At 44.1% G+C, this 20,379-nt stretch overlaps 1 protein-coding gene across 1 annotated transcript in view; it reads right to left on the bottom strand.

Moving 5' to 3' along the window:
• The window catches only part of plpp4 (phospholipid phosphatase 4), a gene marked incomplete at both ends in the record, with an annotated part of 135,357 nt that overhangs the window by 29,495 nt on the left and 85,483 nt on the right, over nucleotides 1-20,379 (bottom strand). The window contains 2 exons of the mRNA XM_081351706.1: nucleotides 8,879-9,003; nucleotides 12,875-12,938. Of these exons, the coding sequence (XP_081207832.1) occupies nucleotides 8,879-9,003; nucleotides 12,875-12,938 (189 nt within the window). The remainder of the gene's footprint in view (nucleotides 1-8,878; nucleotides 9,004-12,874; nucleotides 12,939-20,379) is intronic.

The following is a 20,379-nucleotide window of genomic DNA, read 5'->3' as shown; positions in this document are numbered from 1 at the left end:
TTACAAAGTCAGACTTTGGAGTTTCTGTTTAAATTTGTTGGCCTGTCACTGAATATGGAATAAATGCACTTATTTACAAGCATTTGCTCTCTACACGATGAAATAAAGAATGATCGTGCCTGCAGCAAGTGCCAAGGCGCCATAACATCCGAGACCAAAGAGTCTTCCAGCTTAATAAATTCACCAACTCTAATCCACACGGCCAAACCTCAGGAGAAGAAGACTATAAAACAACTTTTCCTTCATCGTTTTCTTCCTTAGTTCTTCTATGCAACCTCTGAACAGTTTCTAAATATTTTTACACGCCTATACATACCAAATGCTTCAGAAGCATAAAATACAGATGCAACCATGCAACAAATGGTATTTATATTCTGAAAGTCACTCAATATCATAGTCTTTCACTGTAAAGGCAAGATCCCTGTGCTGAACTATAAGGCCAGACAAGTCTAAAGGCTTTGTAAAGATGGCACCCAGGCATGATGTTTGGCTTTCATAGTAACGTTTATTCTTCTTTCTTTAAGCTTTCTTTAACATTTTTTTAGGACAAGGGTTTGGAACCATTGTTGTATGTAGATGCATTCAGTGTCCTTGACTGCAGATGTTGTTGTCACTTGATGCAGTTACCTTAAAAAGTCAGTTGGCGTTGCTGTGTGTTGTTCAATATCTAATCACTTTTCATATCCTGATGGTGCCGGCTGATAGGTCCTTTACATGCAATCAGCAAGCATTCACACCATTACCACAAACTGCATGGCACAAGCTGATTGGCGCCCTTCCCTCGCTATCTTTCCTCCGTCTTGTTCACTCGGATGTAAAGCATTGCTTATTTTGCACGAGTACCCACTACTTGTTGAACCATTGCAATGTGTTTTAATGTGACGCACTTTTGTAGCCCCTGATCACTTGGAATCAGCAATGGAGCTGATTTATCATTTGCAGTTTTTTTTCATTAAACATTTGTTTACGCAACATTCTATTGCCCTGTTGGGGCTGTTAAAAAATGTAATATAAACAAATGTTATATATTAATATAATATTATATTTATATTAAATATAAAATGTAAAAAAAAAAAAAAATACACAAATGAAAATGATTATACAAAAAACTATTTTGTGTAAAAAAACAGCCAGCTTAAGGTACAAGTATGAAATGTGGTTAAATGTCAACTCCGATATCATACTCTAGAGCTGTGACATCACAATCATGTTGCTTTGTGGTCTATAGACAGTGGTGTGTACAGATCTCTGAAAAAATTGCGTTGAAATTGCGTTCCGGTTGTTGAATTGGCACCGGGATCCGAACAAAGAGGGCACTTTTAAAATGTGCCCAATTAAGCCCTGCAGAATGCTGTCGGAGTTCCTCTGAAAATCAGCCTCTTCGGATTAGTTAACAATCTTTCCATTATTCCGAATCACTAAACCATCCTGCATGATCTGCATTTATCAATTCATAAACATACACGTTCAAAATCATGTTTGATGATTTACAAGTTTGTGTATGATGCAAAATAAGTTAATTAAGTTTATAATCAATCTAGCGAGAGAGCATGCATTTTGCATTTAACAACAACGGCAACAATAGCAGCATCAGCAGAAGGAAGGCAACGTTGTTGCTTGAGGAAACAGTGACTCAGTTTTGCCTGAATGAGAACCCATTAAAAATGAAATGGGCATTGGCATGAGTTAGCAAGAGAAAGCAGTGAGATTGTTCATGCAGTGCAAATCTGACCAAATGCAACAATCAGTTGGCTAATGGATTTCAACATGGTTTTCACTATGAGATGGATAGCTTAATTGTTATATAATTCAGATGGGCTACAGGTTATTTTTATGGTATGACAAAAATTGTGTATTTTTTAATGCTCCACTCCTCATCTCCTGCATGGACCATCAGGCATTCGGCCTCGCCAGGGTCCCTCGGACCTTCTGCTCCACCTGGGTCGGACATCGCACCACTATCGCAACGGACCTACGGGACTTTGTTTTCATTTGCATTGTTTCTCAATTTCTCTTGTGTCACAGATTTGATTTCATCATTCAGATCAGGTGTGTGTGTGTAATCATCCTTGTTTGTATTTAAGTTCCCTTGTTCCTGTTCATTGTTGTCGGGTCTTGTCTATCTTGGATGTGTGTTTCGTGGATTTATTAAAGACTGCCTAATTATTCCTTCTATGTAAAGCACTTTAAATTACCATTGTGTATGTAAAGTGCTATATTAATACACTTGTCTTGCCTTGCCTTGCCTAATTATCTTCATCTTGATGTTCGTAAGTATTATACCAGGACAATCTGTGACAGTAACGCAGCAACAGGAAAGAGGATACAGCAAACATAGCTTGCATGAGACCATGTTTTATATGAAAATAAGTCATTCTTCAAGACAATTTTCTTCCATCTCTATCAGCTTGCAAAGTTATTTCCTTTGTTGAAGTAACACATAGTGTACGTTCTAACTAGTTAAGTTTGAGCCTTATTGGCTCCGGCACACATACTGTAACTGGTTTAGGCCAGTAGTTAAACAAACCTAAGGTTATGGCACCCAGGTACACACTGCTCACTTGCAAGTCACTAGTTAAATATATTTGGGCTTTGCTAGCCCAGATAGCCTCTAGATTTTAAGCAATTCAGCAAAGCAGGCCCAAGCACAGGGATCTTGGCGATAGATCTGCTGTAGTGTCCTGTTGTCTTTCCGATGTGTCTGTTGAGAGGATTTATATTTCTATCAATACAGAAGTATGTTTCACATATAGCAGCATGATTGCATGATCATCTCCTTTGTTTTTTTGTCTTGTTGAGGAATTTATGTGTGCCTATTCATGCAGCAGCACCATATCTGTGTAGTAAGTCAATACTGTAGTCTGCCAAGACCAAATACATTATCATATTCATTAAAATGATTCAGAGAGTTGTCATGATTGACATATACATTGGGGATGCACAATATATCGGCCACCATATCGCTATTGCCCGATATGGAGAATGAGAATGTGCAAAATGTCTGTTTGCATCACTGAAGCTTGGTTCTGATTGGAGCAGCTGCTGTCTGGTACAACTGACAATGCTCTCCCCTTTCATTTCATTTATTATGACCGCCACAAGCGTAGCTAGCGAAAGCGGTCATATAGGGATTGTCAAAGTTTTTTTTTTTTTTTTTCCCGTCACCTTACTGAATTTTTCGTCAACGATACCAGGGACACCGAAGCACCGGGGAACATGAAATTTGGTGGGCATGTAGCCCCACTAGACTTCTACGGAAAAATTTCGTTTGGTCCCCGGGGGCCACTCCCCCCCCGCGCTGGGCCCCCCCAAACCCCAAAAAATGCAGTTTTTCCTAAATAACTACCTGAACCGTGGCACCGAGGATGAAGAAATTTTTATGGTATGTTGGTCTACTAGACTTTTACGGAAAAATTTCGTTTGGTCCCCGGGGGCCACTTCCCCCCCCCGCGCTGGGGCCCCCTTAAATTTTTCGTCAACGATACCAGGGACACCGAAACACCGGGGAACATGAAATTTGATGGGCATGTAGCCCCACTAGACTTCTAAGGAAAAATTTCGTTTGGGCCCCGGGGGCCACTCCCCCCCCCCGCGCTGGGCCCCCCCAAACCCCAAAAAATGCAGTTTTTCCTAAATAACTACCTGAACCGTGGCACCGAGGATGAAGAAATTTTTATGGTATGTTGGTCTACTAGACTTTTACGGAAAAATTTCGTTTGGTCCCCGGGGGCCACTTCCCCCCCCCGCGCTGGGGCCCCCGTAAATTTTTCGTCAACGATACCAGGGACACCGAAACACCGGGGAACATGAAATTTGGTGGGCATGTAGCCCCACTAGACTTCTACGGAAAAATTTCGTTTGGTCCCCGGGGGCCACTCCCCCCCAGCGCTGGGCCCCCCCAAACCCCCAAAAATTCAGTTTTTCCTAAATAACTACCTGAACCGTGGCACCGAGGATGAAGAAATTTTTATGGTATGTTGGTCTACTAGACTTTTACGGAAAAATTTCGTTTGGTCCCCGGAGGCCACTTCCCCCCCCGCGCTGGGGCCCCCGTAAATTTTTCGTCAACGATACCAGGGACACCGAAACACCGGGGAACATGAAATTTGGTGGGCATGTAGCCCCACTAGACTTCTACGGATTTATTTAGTTTGGTCCCCGGGGGCCACTCCCCCCCCGCGCTGGGCCCCCCTTAACCCAAAAAAAATGCAGTTTTTCCTAAATAACTACCTGAACCGTGGCACCGAGGATGAAGAAATTTTTATGGTATGTTTGTCTACTAGACTTTTACAGAAAAATTTCGTTTGGTCCCCGGGGGCCACCCCAAACCCCCCCCCCCCCCCCCCGCGCTGGGGCCCCCGTAAATTTTTCGTCAACGATACCAGGGACACCGAAGCACCGGGGAACATGAAATTTGGTGGGCATGTAGCCCCACTAGACTTCTACGGAAAAATTTCGTTTGGTCCCCAGGGGCCACTCCCGCCCCGCGCTGCCCCCCCCCCAAAACCAAAAAAATGCAGTTTTTCCTAAATAACTACCTGAACCGTGGCACCGAGGATGAAGAAATTTTTATGGTATGTTGGTCTACTAGACTTTTACGGAAAAATTTCGTTTGGTCCCCGGAGGCTACTTCCCCCCCCGCGCTGGGGCCCCCGTAAATTTTTCGTCAACGATACCAGGGACACCGAAACACCGGGGAACATGAAATTTGGTGGGCATGTAGCCCCACTAGACTTCTACGGAAAAATTTCGTTTGGTCCCCGGGGGCCACTCCCCCCCCCACGCTGGGCCCCCCTTAACCCCAAAAAATGCAGTTTTTCCTAAATAACTACCTGAACCGTGGCACCGAGGATGAAGAAATTTTTATGGTATGTTCGTCTACTAGACTTTTACGGAAAAATTTCGTTTGGTCCCCGGGGGCCACTCCCCCCCCCCGCGCTGGGGCCCCCGTAAATTTTTCGTCAACGATACCAGGGACACCAAAGCACCGGGGAACATGAAATTTGGTGGGCATGTAGCCCCACTAGACTTCTACGGAAAAATTTCGTTTGGTCCCCGGGGGCCACTCCCCCCCCGCGCTGGGCCCCCCCAAAACCAAAAAAATGCAGTTTTTCCTAAATAACTACCTGAACCGTGGCACCGAGGATGAAGAAATTTTTATGGTATGTTGGTCTACTAGACTTTTACAGAAAATTTTTGTTTGGTCCCCGGGGGCCACTTCCCCCCCCGCGCTGGGGCCCCCGTAAATTTTTCGTCAACGATACCAGGGACACCGAAGCACCGGGGAATATGAAATTTGGTGGGCATGTAGCCCCACTACACTTCTACGGAAAAATTTCGTTTGGTCCCCGGGGGCCACTAAATCCCCCCCCCCCCCGCGCTGGGCCCCCCCAAACCCAAAAAATGCATTTGTTATTGCTTTGTAATTTGTAATTGTAAACATTTGTAATTGTTATGGTATGTTGCTCTTAAGGGCCCACATCAACCTAGCCCATAATCACTCATTTGTGATTTGCGCCCCTCCCATAAAAAATGAAAATGCAATATTATTCTGCTTTAATCGCCCCTATCTTCAGTGGAGATGTTCAGAACTGCACCATATTTCATGTGTATGATTAACTTGACATCCTCTGGGGGTATCCTCTGCTAAGTTTTGTAGAATTTCATCCATGGGGGGGTATAAAATAAATTCATTTATGTGCACATTTAGTGACTGTACACTCATCGGCCTGTAGATGGTGCTGTTGAGCGAAGGGTTGCTGGTTTAGGATGATACTGTCACACACACACATGCAGGAATACAAACAAACGCAAGCATGCACACACACTGACATCCACACGCACAGACACACACCCATACACACACATACAAATCCACATGCACAGACACACACACACAAACACACACGCGCACACATGTACGCACACATACATACACGCACAGACACACACACACACACACACACACACACAGACACACACATACACACACACACACACACACACACACACACACACACACAGACAGACATGCACATACTATTACTTTTTTTAGGTATATACATAAACACGCAATACAGCCAAATTACTCCACATCATTTATTTTTGTGGAAAGCCAGTGCAGGCCTGAGCGGCGGTCATATTTTGTACCGCGATGCGGTACATCTAGTTTATTTAAGGACAGTGCACATTAATCAACATTTCTGTAAATGTGCCAGTGTTAGACAGCAGGCTAATTTTCAACTGTAGTCCATTGGCAAGATGTTATACTAAGCACATGATGGCTAAAAAAAGAACATATGAAATCACACAGCAATTGATATACAACAATAAAACATAATGCCATAGCACTGGCTCCATTAAAACATAAAATCATAAAACATAAAACATATAACCATACAGCCATACAACCGTTAGGGAATTAATAAAGTAACCATCTATCCATCTATCTATCATACATATACCATAGGTTACAGAACAGCTAAAGTATAGAGGCAGACACACATTAATTATTATGAGAGGTGCTCACCCTATTTACCTTATTTTTCAGCGCCGCCATTTTTTAAATATAATGTGTTCGATTTCCGGTAAGCCATTTCCGCTAATCGTAGTTGTATTGTGAACCCGTGGTTTTGCGTCGACTGTGTTTTTTAACTGGCTAGCTACTTTTTAATATGGACTACAGACAGACGGGCGTCCTTTGCACAGTTAGGGTGTGCCATAATCACTGGTTCAAGCGTAAAAAATACATGCAAGATATTTGTTTTGACCATAATCCACGCACCAGAACTGAATATGGACGTGGGGCACCCTATGATCTACACGCTGCAAGACGCTCGTCGGCTTTGGTTAAAAGCATTATTGTAATGTGTGAACGCTGGCAATGCGAGTTGCTTGTTATTTTTATGTTTTAGTCAAATAGTTAAAGGTGCTCTAAGCGATCCCGGGAGTCATAACTTCTTGTTAACATTCAAATTGTTGTCAAACAAAACGGAGGCTAGCTAGACCCTCCCTCCTCCTCAACCCGTCTCCTCCCTCCTGCCCTCCCTTCCGGCATAAAGGAAAGTCAAAGTAGTCACTACAAATACTGATACTTCAAGCAATGTGTAATGTCGCCAAGTTAGATAAATGGTTTTATATATTGCAGAACAAAATGCAGAAAAAGAGAAACATTATCTTAAAATCGTTTCACCACCTGAGGTTATAACTATAGTTCCCAGGACGCAATAATAGCATGATAACGTTAGCTTCGCGTTTCCCAGTGAGCATAAACAACGGAGGCGTCGTAAACAAATTTAGTCAAAGTTGTCAACAGCCTATAAATAAACATTCAAATTCATAACAAACAGTGGATGAAAACAATCATTCATACAAATTGTCGCCCTACTGTGAATTTGCTTGATCATTTACAATAGAGATTGATCGCTGCTAGAAACATGTATGTTGTATTCACCAAAGTTAACGCTGACTGCATAGTTCTAGCTAATTACATCCTTGTGTTGGTTTGGCGAACATGAACGTCAGTTCAGAAATAAAAATGGATTTACCTGTTCTGCAAAAACAGAGCAACTGAATGTCAGATTGGAAGCCCTTCTGCCGGCGGAGTTCTCGCCTCCTCTCGAAGGTTTTTTCCAATGTAAATTCGGTACTTCGCGCGTTTCTTATCCTTGTCCCTCTTCTTTGCAATTTGTTCATCGGAACGTCGTCTCTTTGGTCGTGTGTCGGCCATAATTCAAACTTCCCTCTTCATGCTTCTCTCTCCTCCACACACCCCTTCATGTCTACGCGCACTATCCCCCTGAACCCCACTCTCAAATACTTCTTGCCAGTGATTGGCTGGAACACTATTTGTTGTGTTTCGTGGTGCGGGTGAGCCCAGTTTGTTTTTGTTGCCGTTTGTGGAGCCTGTGGTGTCTAGAGAGACCGCGTTTTTTTACAGTGTGTTCAGGGGACAGATAGTGAGGAGATATTTGCTGTATGTGACAAAAAATTTTTGGCCTAAAAAACGCGTGGCATCACTTAGAGCACCTTTAAGTGTATCTGTTGCATTAACCCTTTCAATCACTATTTTGAGTTCTTTGCACACACATGCTTAATGTGTGACACGATGCGTTACATGTGAAACGGTGCATGTTAAATTACTAAAGGTTCTAAATGCAGCAGTAGTTTATGTATTTCTCTTGTGTGTACTTGAGCTACCAAAATTTCTGTACATTTGCTCTTTCCACTTCGTTAATGGCAGACCCACGGAAGATCATCCCTTTAATATTTGGTCACTTCTTAACAATAGAAATGTTACAGCCACTGTAATTTCTTGAACAATAACATGTGGACATCAAAACACGCACACTCATGAGGGTTTCAACTTTTATTTCGAAGTCGCGATGAATGAACAGCTTGCATATATAGAAACATATTGATGTATTCTCCTGTGTTGGCATAGGTTTATAGATTATTTACGTTACAAATCTGGTGAAATGGCCATATTGCCATTGCATATGCAGAGATGGCATTTGTTAAACGAGCTGCTGAGATGCGCATTGAAAACCCGTCTACTCCGAGTCACAACACAAAATAATTGAAAATATTCTCATAAAATGTCAGGCCACTTCTTCATTTCATCCAACCACCGCGGGTGTGATAAACATTAACCATCACGGTGTTATCATAATAGTGTTTTGTGCGTGCTCCCATAACATGGCTTCTTACCTACCGGCTAGCGAAACGGAAGTCTGACACATTAAAAGGAAGTACGTGATCGTATTTACTTCCGCGTTGTAAAATAAGTTGGTTACAGGTTTGAAAGTTTAGCCAAATAAATGATTTGTATAGCTAAAGCAGATCAAGCAATGTGTTAAGCTTACGCATTGGCACTTACAGGAGGAATGGCTGCTGGGAAAACTCTTCCGACCCTCAGACACTAGGTCTGGCTCTCCAGTGCACAGCATCTTGGCATTCATTTGGCCATCAGGGAAACAGCGGTGGAAGTAGTCTGGCCTTGGCCTGAAATCAAGATCAACATCAGAGATCTCAGCCAATGGTAAGAGCATGATTACAAATAAAAGCACATATATCATAATAATGGGGTGCAAAACTCAGTTCCTGGAGGGCCACAGCCCCCACGAGTTGGAACTCTCAGAAAATTACCAGTTTACAAGCTGTAATTACAAGTTATACAAGGATGTGAATGTTTTTTACAAGTAAGAATCTCGAAATTATGGTAATTACGACATGGCATGAAAGCACCTTAACTCTGCAGGGCTGTGGCCCTCCAGGAATTGAGTTTTGCACCCCTGTCCAAATAGATCTTTATACAGCAGAGGTCTTGGTTCCACAGAGTTTAGCTCCAAACTCACCTGAACCAGTTAATCAAGTTCTTCAGGATTGCTTGAAAATCACAGGCAAGGAAATGGGTCTATCTAGCACAATAATCATATCTAGTGATGGATGATCTGTTATCTAGTTATTAAATCGCTGTATTTATTTAGGTGGAACTTAGGTTTCCAAACCTCTGAACTACATAATAAACACCACTTATATGTACAAAATTTTGCAATTATCCATGTTTTGTATTTTTTTGTATATTTTTATGATATTCTGTTTAAGGCCTACTGGCCATCCAGCCAGAGTGTTTCCCTGCCTATAGCCCAAGACGCTACAAGAGCTTCCACCATCCTTCAGCAATAGAACATCTCATTGTGACTTTGCTTCCCTGAGAAGGGAACTAGATGCTGCACCAGTAGCTGGTGCTATGGGGAACACCCTCCAGGTGTGATGGTTATCTGAAGCCTGTATAGAATATCGCCAATGTATTGCTAGTGGAACTCACTACAGAGTCAAATGAATCAAATGGGTCCACCTCTTTGGATCTAAGGGATGTAGTCATTATCCATGTTTTCATGGGCACTTTCCAACTGATGAATCCGAACATAGTGTTTACATAAAGTGATCAGATTGATGTGTGTTTATATGTAACAAGCTTCAAATCGGATTTAATCTTTTGACATGTGCACACAGCACAAATATACAGAGTTCCCTGGTGTTGTCGTACACTATCCATCCTCCTTTTTTAAAAAATCAGACCAAATATTTATCTATTTTGGGTCCTAATTAGGAGACGACGAGCGCATAAAGCTTTATGCAATGATACTTATATTAATCAAGGAGTAAAAACTCCCATTACCACACCCAAAACAAGGTGGCTGCAGATGAGAGTCCAAAGCAAGCACTTTTGGGACAACGTTGTTCTGCACCACTTCACAGACGATGAGTGGACAGAGAATTTTAGATTAAATTTCAATCGGTTTTTATTCCGATTGAGGTGTTTACATGGAACATTTTCATTCAGTTTGGACTTAAACCAATTGAAATTGGAATTCAATGCACCATGTAAATGCACCTGTTGATGTCACCTACAGTATGCCTCAAAAAGACATGCTCGTGCCATCACCCCTCGGATCTCCAACAAAGGAAGCAAAAACAGGACAGAGGTTCACTTGCGTTGCATCAGTAGCTGACACTATGGAAACAGTATACCACTACAAAGTAGCTAAACACGAAACTGATATTATCCTCCAAGGAAGCCCCTCTAAACAATACTTTGGAAGAAGTTACACTCCTTGTAGAGTTTGCATGAATGCTCAGTGGCAAAATCAATTAATGAGCCCCATAAGCTGCAGAAATAGCATTTTCTTATTTCAAGAACACTCCATGAGGCTGACTTCAGCAGTTATAACTGAGAGTCCGTCAATCCCTGCAGGACCACGGGCAAATCCCATGAAGGAATATGTGTAGGCCTTAGCTGTCTCCACACATAAAGTGGGAAACCAAAGAAAGTTTTCACTAAACCAATAGGGCAGTGGACTGGGTCCAACTCCCACTCCCTGCACCACAACACAAAGAGCTGTGACTTATAAGAATAAAGACGCTTCATAGAGGAAGGTCTAGTATTCAAAATGGTTTCAGTTATCTCAGAAGAAAGGCCAGAACCAATCAGAGTGCTCTGTACAGAGGCCAGAAACAAAAGGTCAAACAGATACACCTTTGCCTTATCAAACCTCTGCTTACTTACACTTACAGTAGGGTGTAACCTCCACTTATGGTCCTCAAACTGTGCCTTAAATAGTTTTGTCAGGTTTTGTCAGATCAGTGTGTTACCCCTGACGGAGTCTATTGGCGTCTGTCAGAGCTTGTTTTCACTGTTGGTCAGTGCAGTGTGAATTGGCCTGTACTAGTATCTGACTTTGCAGATAGTTTGCTTCTGATTATAAAAAATAAGACTTGTAAAGTACTTGCTCTGCTTTTGGATGATTTTGTTCCATTTGCAATCAGGATGTGACAGTTGGTCACTGTGGTATTTGTCCTGCCAGGCATTGAAAACAATTGAAAAAATATTCTGGCCTTAGGAAAAAATGCTTTGGTGGACACACGCCCCAAGTCTGCTCCCAACTTCAGCCGATCTGGAACATGAACCCCCCTGACAGACAAAAACTTGTTCTATGCCCAGAGTAGAACGTGCCTCGCTAACTTTTACAGGGAGTGAGAATGCATTCCCCCTTGCTGATTCAGACAAGAGGTCACTGGCATGTTGTCCATTCTGATCAACACAGGGCAGTCCGACAGTCCAGAAGGATTTTTTTCAATGTCAGAAAAACCACAAACAGAGATGGGCGCCCTCTCAGACTCAGTAGGCCGGACGGACTTGATAGACCATGTCCCACCCTACCAAAGAGGCATCCATCTTGATCACAGACCGCACCTAGCCAGACATCCTGCGTCAAAAACCAGGGTTGTGTTCAAATTAATAGAGTACAAAATCCCTTGCAAGTAACTCGAATAACTCTGTGGTGAGAATGCCAACTTGGGGTTACCATTGAGAATCATTGATCCACCACTGAAACAGTTTCATTTGGAGCTGGCCCAGCAGAATTAAGAAAATATCAGCTGTAAAAGTCAGACTCTACCTGGGAAGGATGCACTTCCTCTATGGTTCCTTTCTCCAAAAGAGAAAGTATTTCCTGCCTGAGTACTGGAGTTTTCCATTAGTACTGGACAACAGTCGTGGAAAGCACTCTGTTGAAGCGAGACGAATCACGTCGAAATTGGTTTAACCGCGTTGTATAGTTTGTAGAACCCAGCCAGATACATTGAGCAGAAGTCACAGAATGTACTTCTTTCCTCAGAAAGAAGGTGAGTCGACAGTCAGATAGGCAGTTGAGTGCTGCTTGAGCAAGTACTTCACACACACATCATATGTGTCATCATTTGTAACGAAACGCTCAAAGAAGGTTGTCTGAAAATTATTCTCTAAGGTGAGAATAGGAAGATAACGACTCACTACACAGGTCAGATCAACCTTTTCCTGAAGAAAAGAAATCTGAGGAGTGATGTCGCGAGTATGTCCTTTTGAGATACAGGTGACGTGTGCCTCGATGGGTGGTGCAAGCACCATCAGCCAGTAAATTGCTGTGATTCTAGACAATCACAATAACTGAAGGGTGTTCCACATAGCATCAGCTACTGACAAAGCACTGGAAGAACCTATGATAAGAAACATGAGAAGTCCACCATTGTTTTCTAACTGTGCCAATCTATTCAACATTTGCTTGCATTCTGCACCCCTGTGTCTGTCTTTGTTCACCCCTCCAGTGAGTATTTTAAAATGTATCACCTGGCCTTGTTTACTTCCATTGTAAGTGCCTTACTGTAGCTGTGATTTTGTTGTTGTTGTTGTTGTTGTTGTTGTTGTAAAGAATACTTAAAGATGAGTCTAAAATCCTTTCAGTGATTCCAGTTTTTAATCACCCCGGAACAATCTTTTAAAGTGGTATAAAATTCTTATGGAAATGATACAGAAATCATGTTTTTACATTACCTGCCAACTATCAACTTGATGGTATTTGTGAAGACGCCGTTCAAAGCTAGTGCGAGAGATACCGCTGCAAAATAGAGAAAACAAGAGACAGGCAGATTAATAATGACTCTGTTAAACAGCATTCACAGTTAAGTGACCTTTCTAATCTGACATCAGCCTTAAACAATAAACTATATTATGTCCTAAACAGCAACAGTTGTCTTCATGATTGATGCCTGTTAAATACTAGATTTACATTTAACCATTTAGCAGATGCTTTTGTCCAAACCAACTTACAAATAAGAACAATAAAAGCAGTTAAACCAACAAAATATATGTAACAATATGTAAGTGCTGTGACAAGTCCCAGTTAGTCTAGCACAGTACACAGATAATTATCCTGTGCATTAACCACCCTCACTCCAACCAATGAAGGGTAGATTACTCACAAATTGTACTGATTTAAAATTACATAGCAATAATTATAATTTGTAACAATCTATTACATCACACATTTAAGATGACATAATCTGAATGCTTTTTTATTATTTTTGACATAGCTTTTTAATATGGAAGCTTGTTTCTGCCACTGAATAAAAATAAAAAAGGTAATTGTGACTTTTTCTCAGAATTGCATGATATAAACTCACAATTGCAAGTTATAAAGTCAGAATTGCGTGATATAAGGTCGCAATTGTGTGTTATAAAAAAGAATCCATTCAGAATTGGATTTTATAACTAGCAATTGCAATACCACGCAAATCTTCTTTTCTCAGAATTGTGAGCAATTGCGAAAAAATTCAGAATTGGGAAATAAAAAATCCCAATTACCTTTTTTTAATCCAGTGGCAATTAGGAGACAAGCTTCCATACATTTATCACACTGATTTGAATCCATATTGATATAAAGATACAAAGAGAAATAAATATATTATTTTTTTATTATCAAAAAAACATTGTTTTAAAAACAGTGCATTAAACATTACATTACATCAGGGTTTCCCAAACTGTGGCTTGTGAAGGAACTCATTGGACATTTACTTTCAATTCTGAAATAGGAAATGCTCCCTGAAACTGTGGGAATGGAAAATCATAATTTTTTACAAATGTTTCAACTTTTGTTCTGTCCCCTGCTTGTATTGTTTCGATCCTCACAGCCTCAAACAAGCTAAAGCTAGGCCAGTCACTCACTGTCAAACAGTTCCAGAAACTGTTGGGTCTGATGGCAGCAGTGTCCACCGTGATGCCTTTTGGCCTGCTGTACGTGAGATCCTTGCAGTGGTGGATCAAGACCAAGGGTTTTTTCTCACAATCCACATGATCAAGATTACCCACAGCTGTCTTTGTACCTTGGCGATGTGGAAAGAACCTTGGTTTTTGTCCTGAGGTCCTGTGCTGGCAGCTCCTTGTCATCGCGTGATGCTTACGACAGATGCATCTCTCATAGGCTGGGGAGCGATCATGAGTAGTCGCGTATAGCACAGGGTCTGTGGAGGGACCATCATCTTCCGTGGCACATAAACTGCCTGGAGATGATGGCTGTCTTTCTAGCTTGGAAACACATCCTCCCAGACCTATATGATCATGTGCTTGTCCGTACAGACGACACATCTGTGGAATTGTATATAAATCATCAGAGGGGGCTGAGGTTGTGCCCACTTTTCAAACTGGTGCACCTGATCCTCCTGTGGGCTTAGGGAAAGCTGGGAAGCTGAAAGCTTAGGGAAAGTTAACATCCTTGGGCACCAAAACCTGTGGGCAGACATCCTGTCGAGGCAAGGTGAAGCAGATATGGAGGGTGTTTGGCCAGGTGGAGGTGGACCTATTTACGCTTCAAGAAACGACACACTGTCCACTCTGGTTCTTCCTCATGCATCCAGGTCCTCTAGGGCCATGGTGCCATGGTGCAGACATGGCCGAGGCTACTCGAGTACCCGTATGTGACAGTGACGATCGATCATATGTGTTTGAAACCTTTAACTTGCACTTTCTTGTCTTAACTGCTGCTCTTAAGGTGATGATTCACAGGGCAACTTTTTGAGCAATGTTGCTGGGCAATGTTGCCATCAACTGGCAACCAGATGAGACACAGGGCCCACGACCAATCTAAATTATCCAGATAGAAATGTATTGCCCATGTTCAATGGGAAAGTGCCCAAGCAACAATCGCTCGGCAAGATTGCCCAGCAACATTGCTCAAAAAGTTGCCCTGTGTATTATCACCTTAGGTTTATAAATGGAATGTGATTGAGTTGTTTAAATGTGTGTATGTATTGCAGCACCGCTAAGCAGTCTCTGAAATTTCTTTCTATCCCGATGCAATGACAATTGGGAAAAATGTTCAGCGTGCCAGGCGCATGGTCTAAAAGGGTTGTCCCTATTCTCTTAATGAGTAATGGGTGTGTTTTGGGATTTATGTGCGATAAACCAATTAGAGTCTCATCTCCCATTCCCTTTAAATGCCAGTTGTGCTCGCGCCATGGCAGATTCGTTATTTACATGACGGAATTTGATATCTTTATGTACACAATAATAATCTTTTACATTGTAATCCTTTTATTTTAAATATTTGGCATGTTTGTGTGCTGCTGTGCATCCCTGTGTGTTTAATAAGTAGAGAGTACGCGCGTTGTGGACCCGCCTATAGGCGCACATTACTAACGCACTCTTTAAATAACAAAAAAAAAAAAATATTGCTTTTAGACCAGGGTTCAGTTGGTCAATGGCTCAGTCTATTTCTGTTGCCTCAAAATAGCAACGCTCCAACAATGTGCCAGAACACACCTCGTTGTCAGACCAGCACGCCCATGGGCGCAAATGCATTTGCTATTTAAACAACGTGGCGCAGGACGTGAAAATGATAACTGCGTCGGTCTAAAACACTTGTATCGCGCTTGGCGCTGCATTGCGCCGGGTGTAAGATAGTGTCCGCAAACTCTAATTATGATTGTATGGGGTCTTTTTGAACTATTAAGGCAGCAATGTTGAATAATTTCTATTAAAGTAATCAAAAAACTGCTTGACAAGTTTAATGTAACACCTTCATAAACACCTATTGGACAACCACAATACCTTTCTGAGGTGTAGGAGACGATTCCTATTTTTCCTCAAAATAAAATTAGGTTGCTTTTAGGAATTTACTAATTGGTGCAAGCTGAATAGTGCCTATAATTACTGTATACACACTGCAGTTCTTAAGTGAACTAACTGACCTAGAATTTATGTTACTTTTAGTTAACAGTTACAGTTAGTTGGAGTGTTTTGAACCTTTTTTTCAATGCTTAAGCTTGAGGGAAACAACGTCAAGATTAGAAAGTTGTGAATGCTCCTCTACGAATGAAACATCATTAACACTGAGAGCTTCTATTCTGATTCACCTTTGTCACCTGTTTGATCAGTCATCTCACAGTACACCATCTAAGACACTTCATTAGAATCTCTGACATATTTGAATTGGAGGGAAGAAATAACTTGCCGTGATGCATGACCCTCACTGGTAAGTACTTTACCACCTGAGACTAAATGTTCATTGTCATTACTTCTCTCACCCATACTGGGTAATGCCGTCTTTTTGAACACTTCACATCACATTGTGGTCCCGTTTGTCTTTCCATAATGAAATCAGTTTTATGTCCTCCTGGCTCTTTTGTAATTGTGCAATTTAAAACAGTCATCTAAGTAGAAAATTGGATTTGTACAGCTTTCTTTTAATGGCTTTGACTTCGTTCACTCATTCGACATTCAACATTCTCAGTTCAGTTTGGACTATAAAGTATCTGTAATATCCATAATCACGTGTGAAGGCATGAGAGATTATTATAATACACTGTAAAAAAAAAAAAAAAAAAAAATATATATATATATATATATATATATATATAATAATAATCTGTTAAATTCACAGTAAAAAACGGCAGCTGTGGTTGCCAGAAATTTACCGTAAAAAATATGTTAGCAACATTTTAGGTTCTCTTACGAGAGGTCTCTCGTATTGCGTAAGGTTAGCTTACGCATCGGGAAAGTCTTCTTTCTTCCAGATCTGAAGCCAAAAAATTATCCTTAATTTTGTATACATTGTCAACGCAGTGCAGCAGCCGACAGACCTAGGCAGGCTGTATAAGCGTGCTCATTGGCTGCTCGGCGGCAACTGCTTAAGCCTATCGGTGAGCGCTCTGAACGCGGCAACCAATGAGGGCGCTTCGCGCCCTCCACACCCTTCTAACCGTCAGAATGGGTGTGGCCAGCGTGTATATATTCAGCGCTCATAGGCTAAAATTCTGATTTTCTTGTCTTCAGCGACGCTCTTCGCATCGCTGGATCTTGAGAGCCGCCGCCGTTGAAACCAGCGACCAGCAAGCTTAGGACAGCGCCTGAAGTAGCCGGCCGTCTTCGCCGCCTTCAGCCATCCGTGCCTGCTACGCTATCCGGCGACATATCCTTTACATTATTACTGTTTCTGTGTTATTCTAAAAGAGCACGAGGCGTTTTTGTAAAAACGCCTCGTTTTTGCGGCTCGTGCCGCGCCCCGCTCAGCAACGGAGACCGCCACCTCTCTGCGCTCTCCGCCTGGGCCGCGGGCACGCCGCCACCGCACTCTCCGAGTGCGAAGAGCTTTCAATGTCGACCCTGCGGGCTCGACTTGAAGCTTTCGACCAAGCTGTCGCTCCGCCTGTCCCTGCCGGGCCACGCAATAGGAAGCGCCGCTCGCAGCGACCACCGGAGACTGTTGTGACTGAGGAGCTCGCCGGAACCTCTCCCTCGAGCTCTCTCTCGCCTCTCCCTCCCGGCCGGTCAACCGCCGGCTCTCGCCCGCGCCGCCGCCGCGTCAGGAGATGAGGCGAATGTGATAGATACCCGTACTCTCCCTCTGTTCGAGCCGTGCAACTACGCCGCTCACAAGGGATGGCAGAAGCGGACGGTCTCGGAGCGAGTTTCCTCTCCCTCTGTTCGAGCTGCGCAAACTGAGCCGCTCACGAGGGATGGCAGGAGCGGACGGTCTCGGAGCGAGTTTCCTCTCCCTCTGTTCGAGCCGCGCAAACTGCGCCGCTCACAAGGGATGGCAGGAGCGGACGGTCTTGGAGCTCTCTTTACGTTACAAGAAAGCTACTCCGTCCTCGCGCGTCACTCACCGGTGAAAGGGGAACAGAGTGTTTTCGTCCCGCCGTGGCCTGGACTATAACCTCCATTTCTCACACATTTCTCAGTCCCCTCTTAAGTTCAGGCGACTGGAATTGTTACTATTGCAGTATACGAGCCTGTTATAAATACACGCTCGCCTGCAAGCAAACGCCGTCACAAGACATGATGACGCTAACCGAGTACTCATGTATTCCCCCTGTGGCTCAGCGGCGGAATCCTAGACTGTCAAGCTAGAGACCCGGGTTCGGTCCCCGCTCTCGCGGCAGATAAAGTTTATGCTGTTCGCTTCTGCAAGCTCGCGGCCAGTTTTTCTTACATACAGAAAACAAGCCCGCTCTCTCCCTCGTTGGGCCGCGCAGATTGCGCCGTTCAAGGGATGACAAAGCGGACGGTCACGAGCAGCGTTCAGCGTATGCGCCTCACTCACCGGCGAAAAGAGTGTGTTAGTCTCGCTACGGCTGGACAACCGCCAATCCTCACACATTTCTCAGTCCCCTCTTAAGTTCAGGCGACTGGAAATATTACTATTGCAGTAAACGAGCCTGTTTTAAACACGCACGCCTGCAAACAAACGCCGACGCGACACATGAGGGTCGCTTTTTATGTGCTCGCGCTAACTGAAAGCTAATGTGTTTTCCCCTGTGGCTCAGTGGCAGAATCATACGCTTTCATGCGGGAGAACAGCGTTCGATCCCAGCTCTCGGGGCAGATAAAAATTTATGCTGCTTGCTTCTCAGAGCTCGCGGCCAGTCTTTCTTACTTACAGAAAGCGAACCCGCCTCTCGCACCACACCTTCTCAGGGTGCTCGAGTATTTTTGAGCGTCTAAACACGAGAGAAGAAAAGACGGTTAAATCCCGCAGCCCTGCGGTTGGACCACCGTCGAAGCTTAACGCTCTGTCAGTCCCCATTGCCACGGCTACTGCAGCTGTTTACATCGCAGTCAACGAGCCGGTATCTACCCGCTCGCCTGCGCGCATCCGCCGTTCTCACGGCAACCCAGAGAAATTTCAAAAGAGCATAATGTCTGGTTGCACGGCTGACACCGTATGTGTTTCTAGTACAGTGAATGTGCCCACGTTTCTGTGTTCACCCCTGTACACAAGCACTATACATCCCGTGTCTCTCACAGAGCCCACTCTCATGAAGCAGGCTAAAGCCGCTTTAGTGTTATAAGTAGGTCACGTGTCCACTTCTCCGTGCCCACACCTACTCACTGCCCGCTCTGTCACACGGCCTCGCACGACCGGTCATGTTTTAAATGTAAGTCCTGTGCCCGCCCTCGAGCGCTCACACATACTAACTAACATTTTCGCCCCGACGCCGATATCGTGCGTCGCGCCTCACACTATATGTTCCCCGTCCAAAGCCACCGGGACACTGTGTGCAAAACGGCCAACTATCGCTACGTGCGATCCGCCGTATCTAAGCACCAAGAGCGCGCGCGCCGCGCCCGCCCCTGAATGTAAGTCCTGTGCCCGCCCTCGAGCGCTCACACATACTAACGAACATTTTCGCCCCTGACGCCGCCATTGTGCGTCGCGCCTCACACTTTATGTTCCCCGTCTAAAGCCACCGGGACACTGTGTGTAAAACGGCCAGCTATCGCTGCGTGCGATCCGCCGTATCTAAGCACCAAGAGCGCGCGCGCGCCGCGCCCGCCCCTCCGTTTCGAGCTCTCGAGCCCGCGATGCGCGGCGATCGGAGCCCGGAGGCCATTCTGCCCCTGGCTGCACACGCAAAAGCGTGATAAGCTATTCCAGGCGCATCAGAACGGGTGCTAAGCACAGTAAAACAGGGCTATACTCTGCAGTTCGCTTGCCGCCCTCCGCGCTTTCAAGCGCGTATCGAGACCAGAGTGAATGGGGAAGTAGCACATCTACTTCGAGCAGAAATAGCTACACTTCTGTGCAAAAGGGCTATAGAACCGGTTTCCCCTTCCATGAGCGAGTCGGGCTTTTACAGCCGTTATTTCCTCGTTCCCAAGAAGGACGGACCTCTCAGACCAGTTTTGGATCTGAGACGTTTGAACAAGGCTCTTATGAGAAGACTGTTCAAAATGCTCACAACCAGACAAATTCTTGCGCAAATTCGCCCGAGGGACTGGTTTATATCTCTCGATCTAAAAGACGCGTGCTTTTCAGATCCAGATAATACCCCGTCACAGGCCATTCTTGAGATTCGCCTTCGACGGTCAGGTATATCAGTACACAGCCCGCCTGTCGACACAGCGCGCGCGCTGCATTCGACGCCTGGCCGCGTCCCTCCGGCCGGGCAGCACCATACCTCTCAAAACATTTCAGAGGTTACTGGGTTGTATGGCCTCAGCCGCAGCAGTGCTTCGGCTGGGTCTTTTACGAATGCGCCCGCTACAACGCTGGCTGAATG

This window comes from Scardinius erythrophthalmus (genome assembly GCF_964197995.2).
Source record: "Scardinius erythrophthalmus genome assembly, chromosome: 21".
NCBI classification, from domain to species: domain Eukaryota; kingdom Metazoa; phylum Chordata; class Actinopteri; order Cypriniformes; family Leuciscidae; genus Scardinius; species Scardinius erythrophthalmus.
This window is presented reverse-complemented; position numbering and strand designations above follow the sequence as displayed.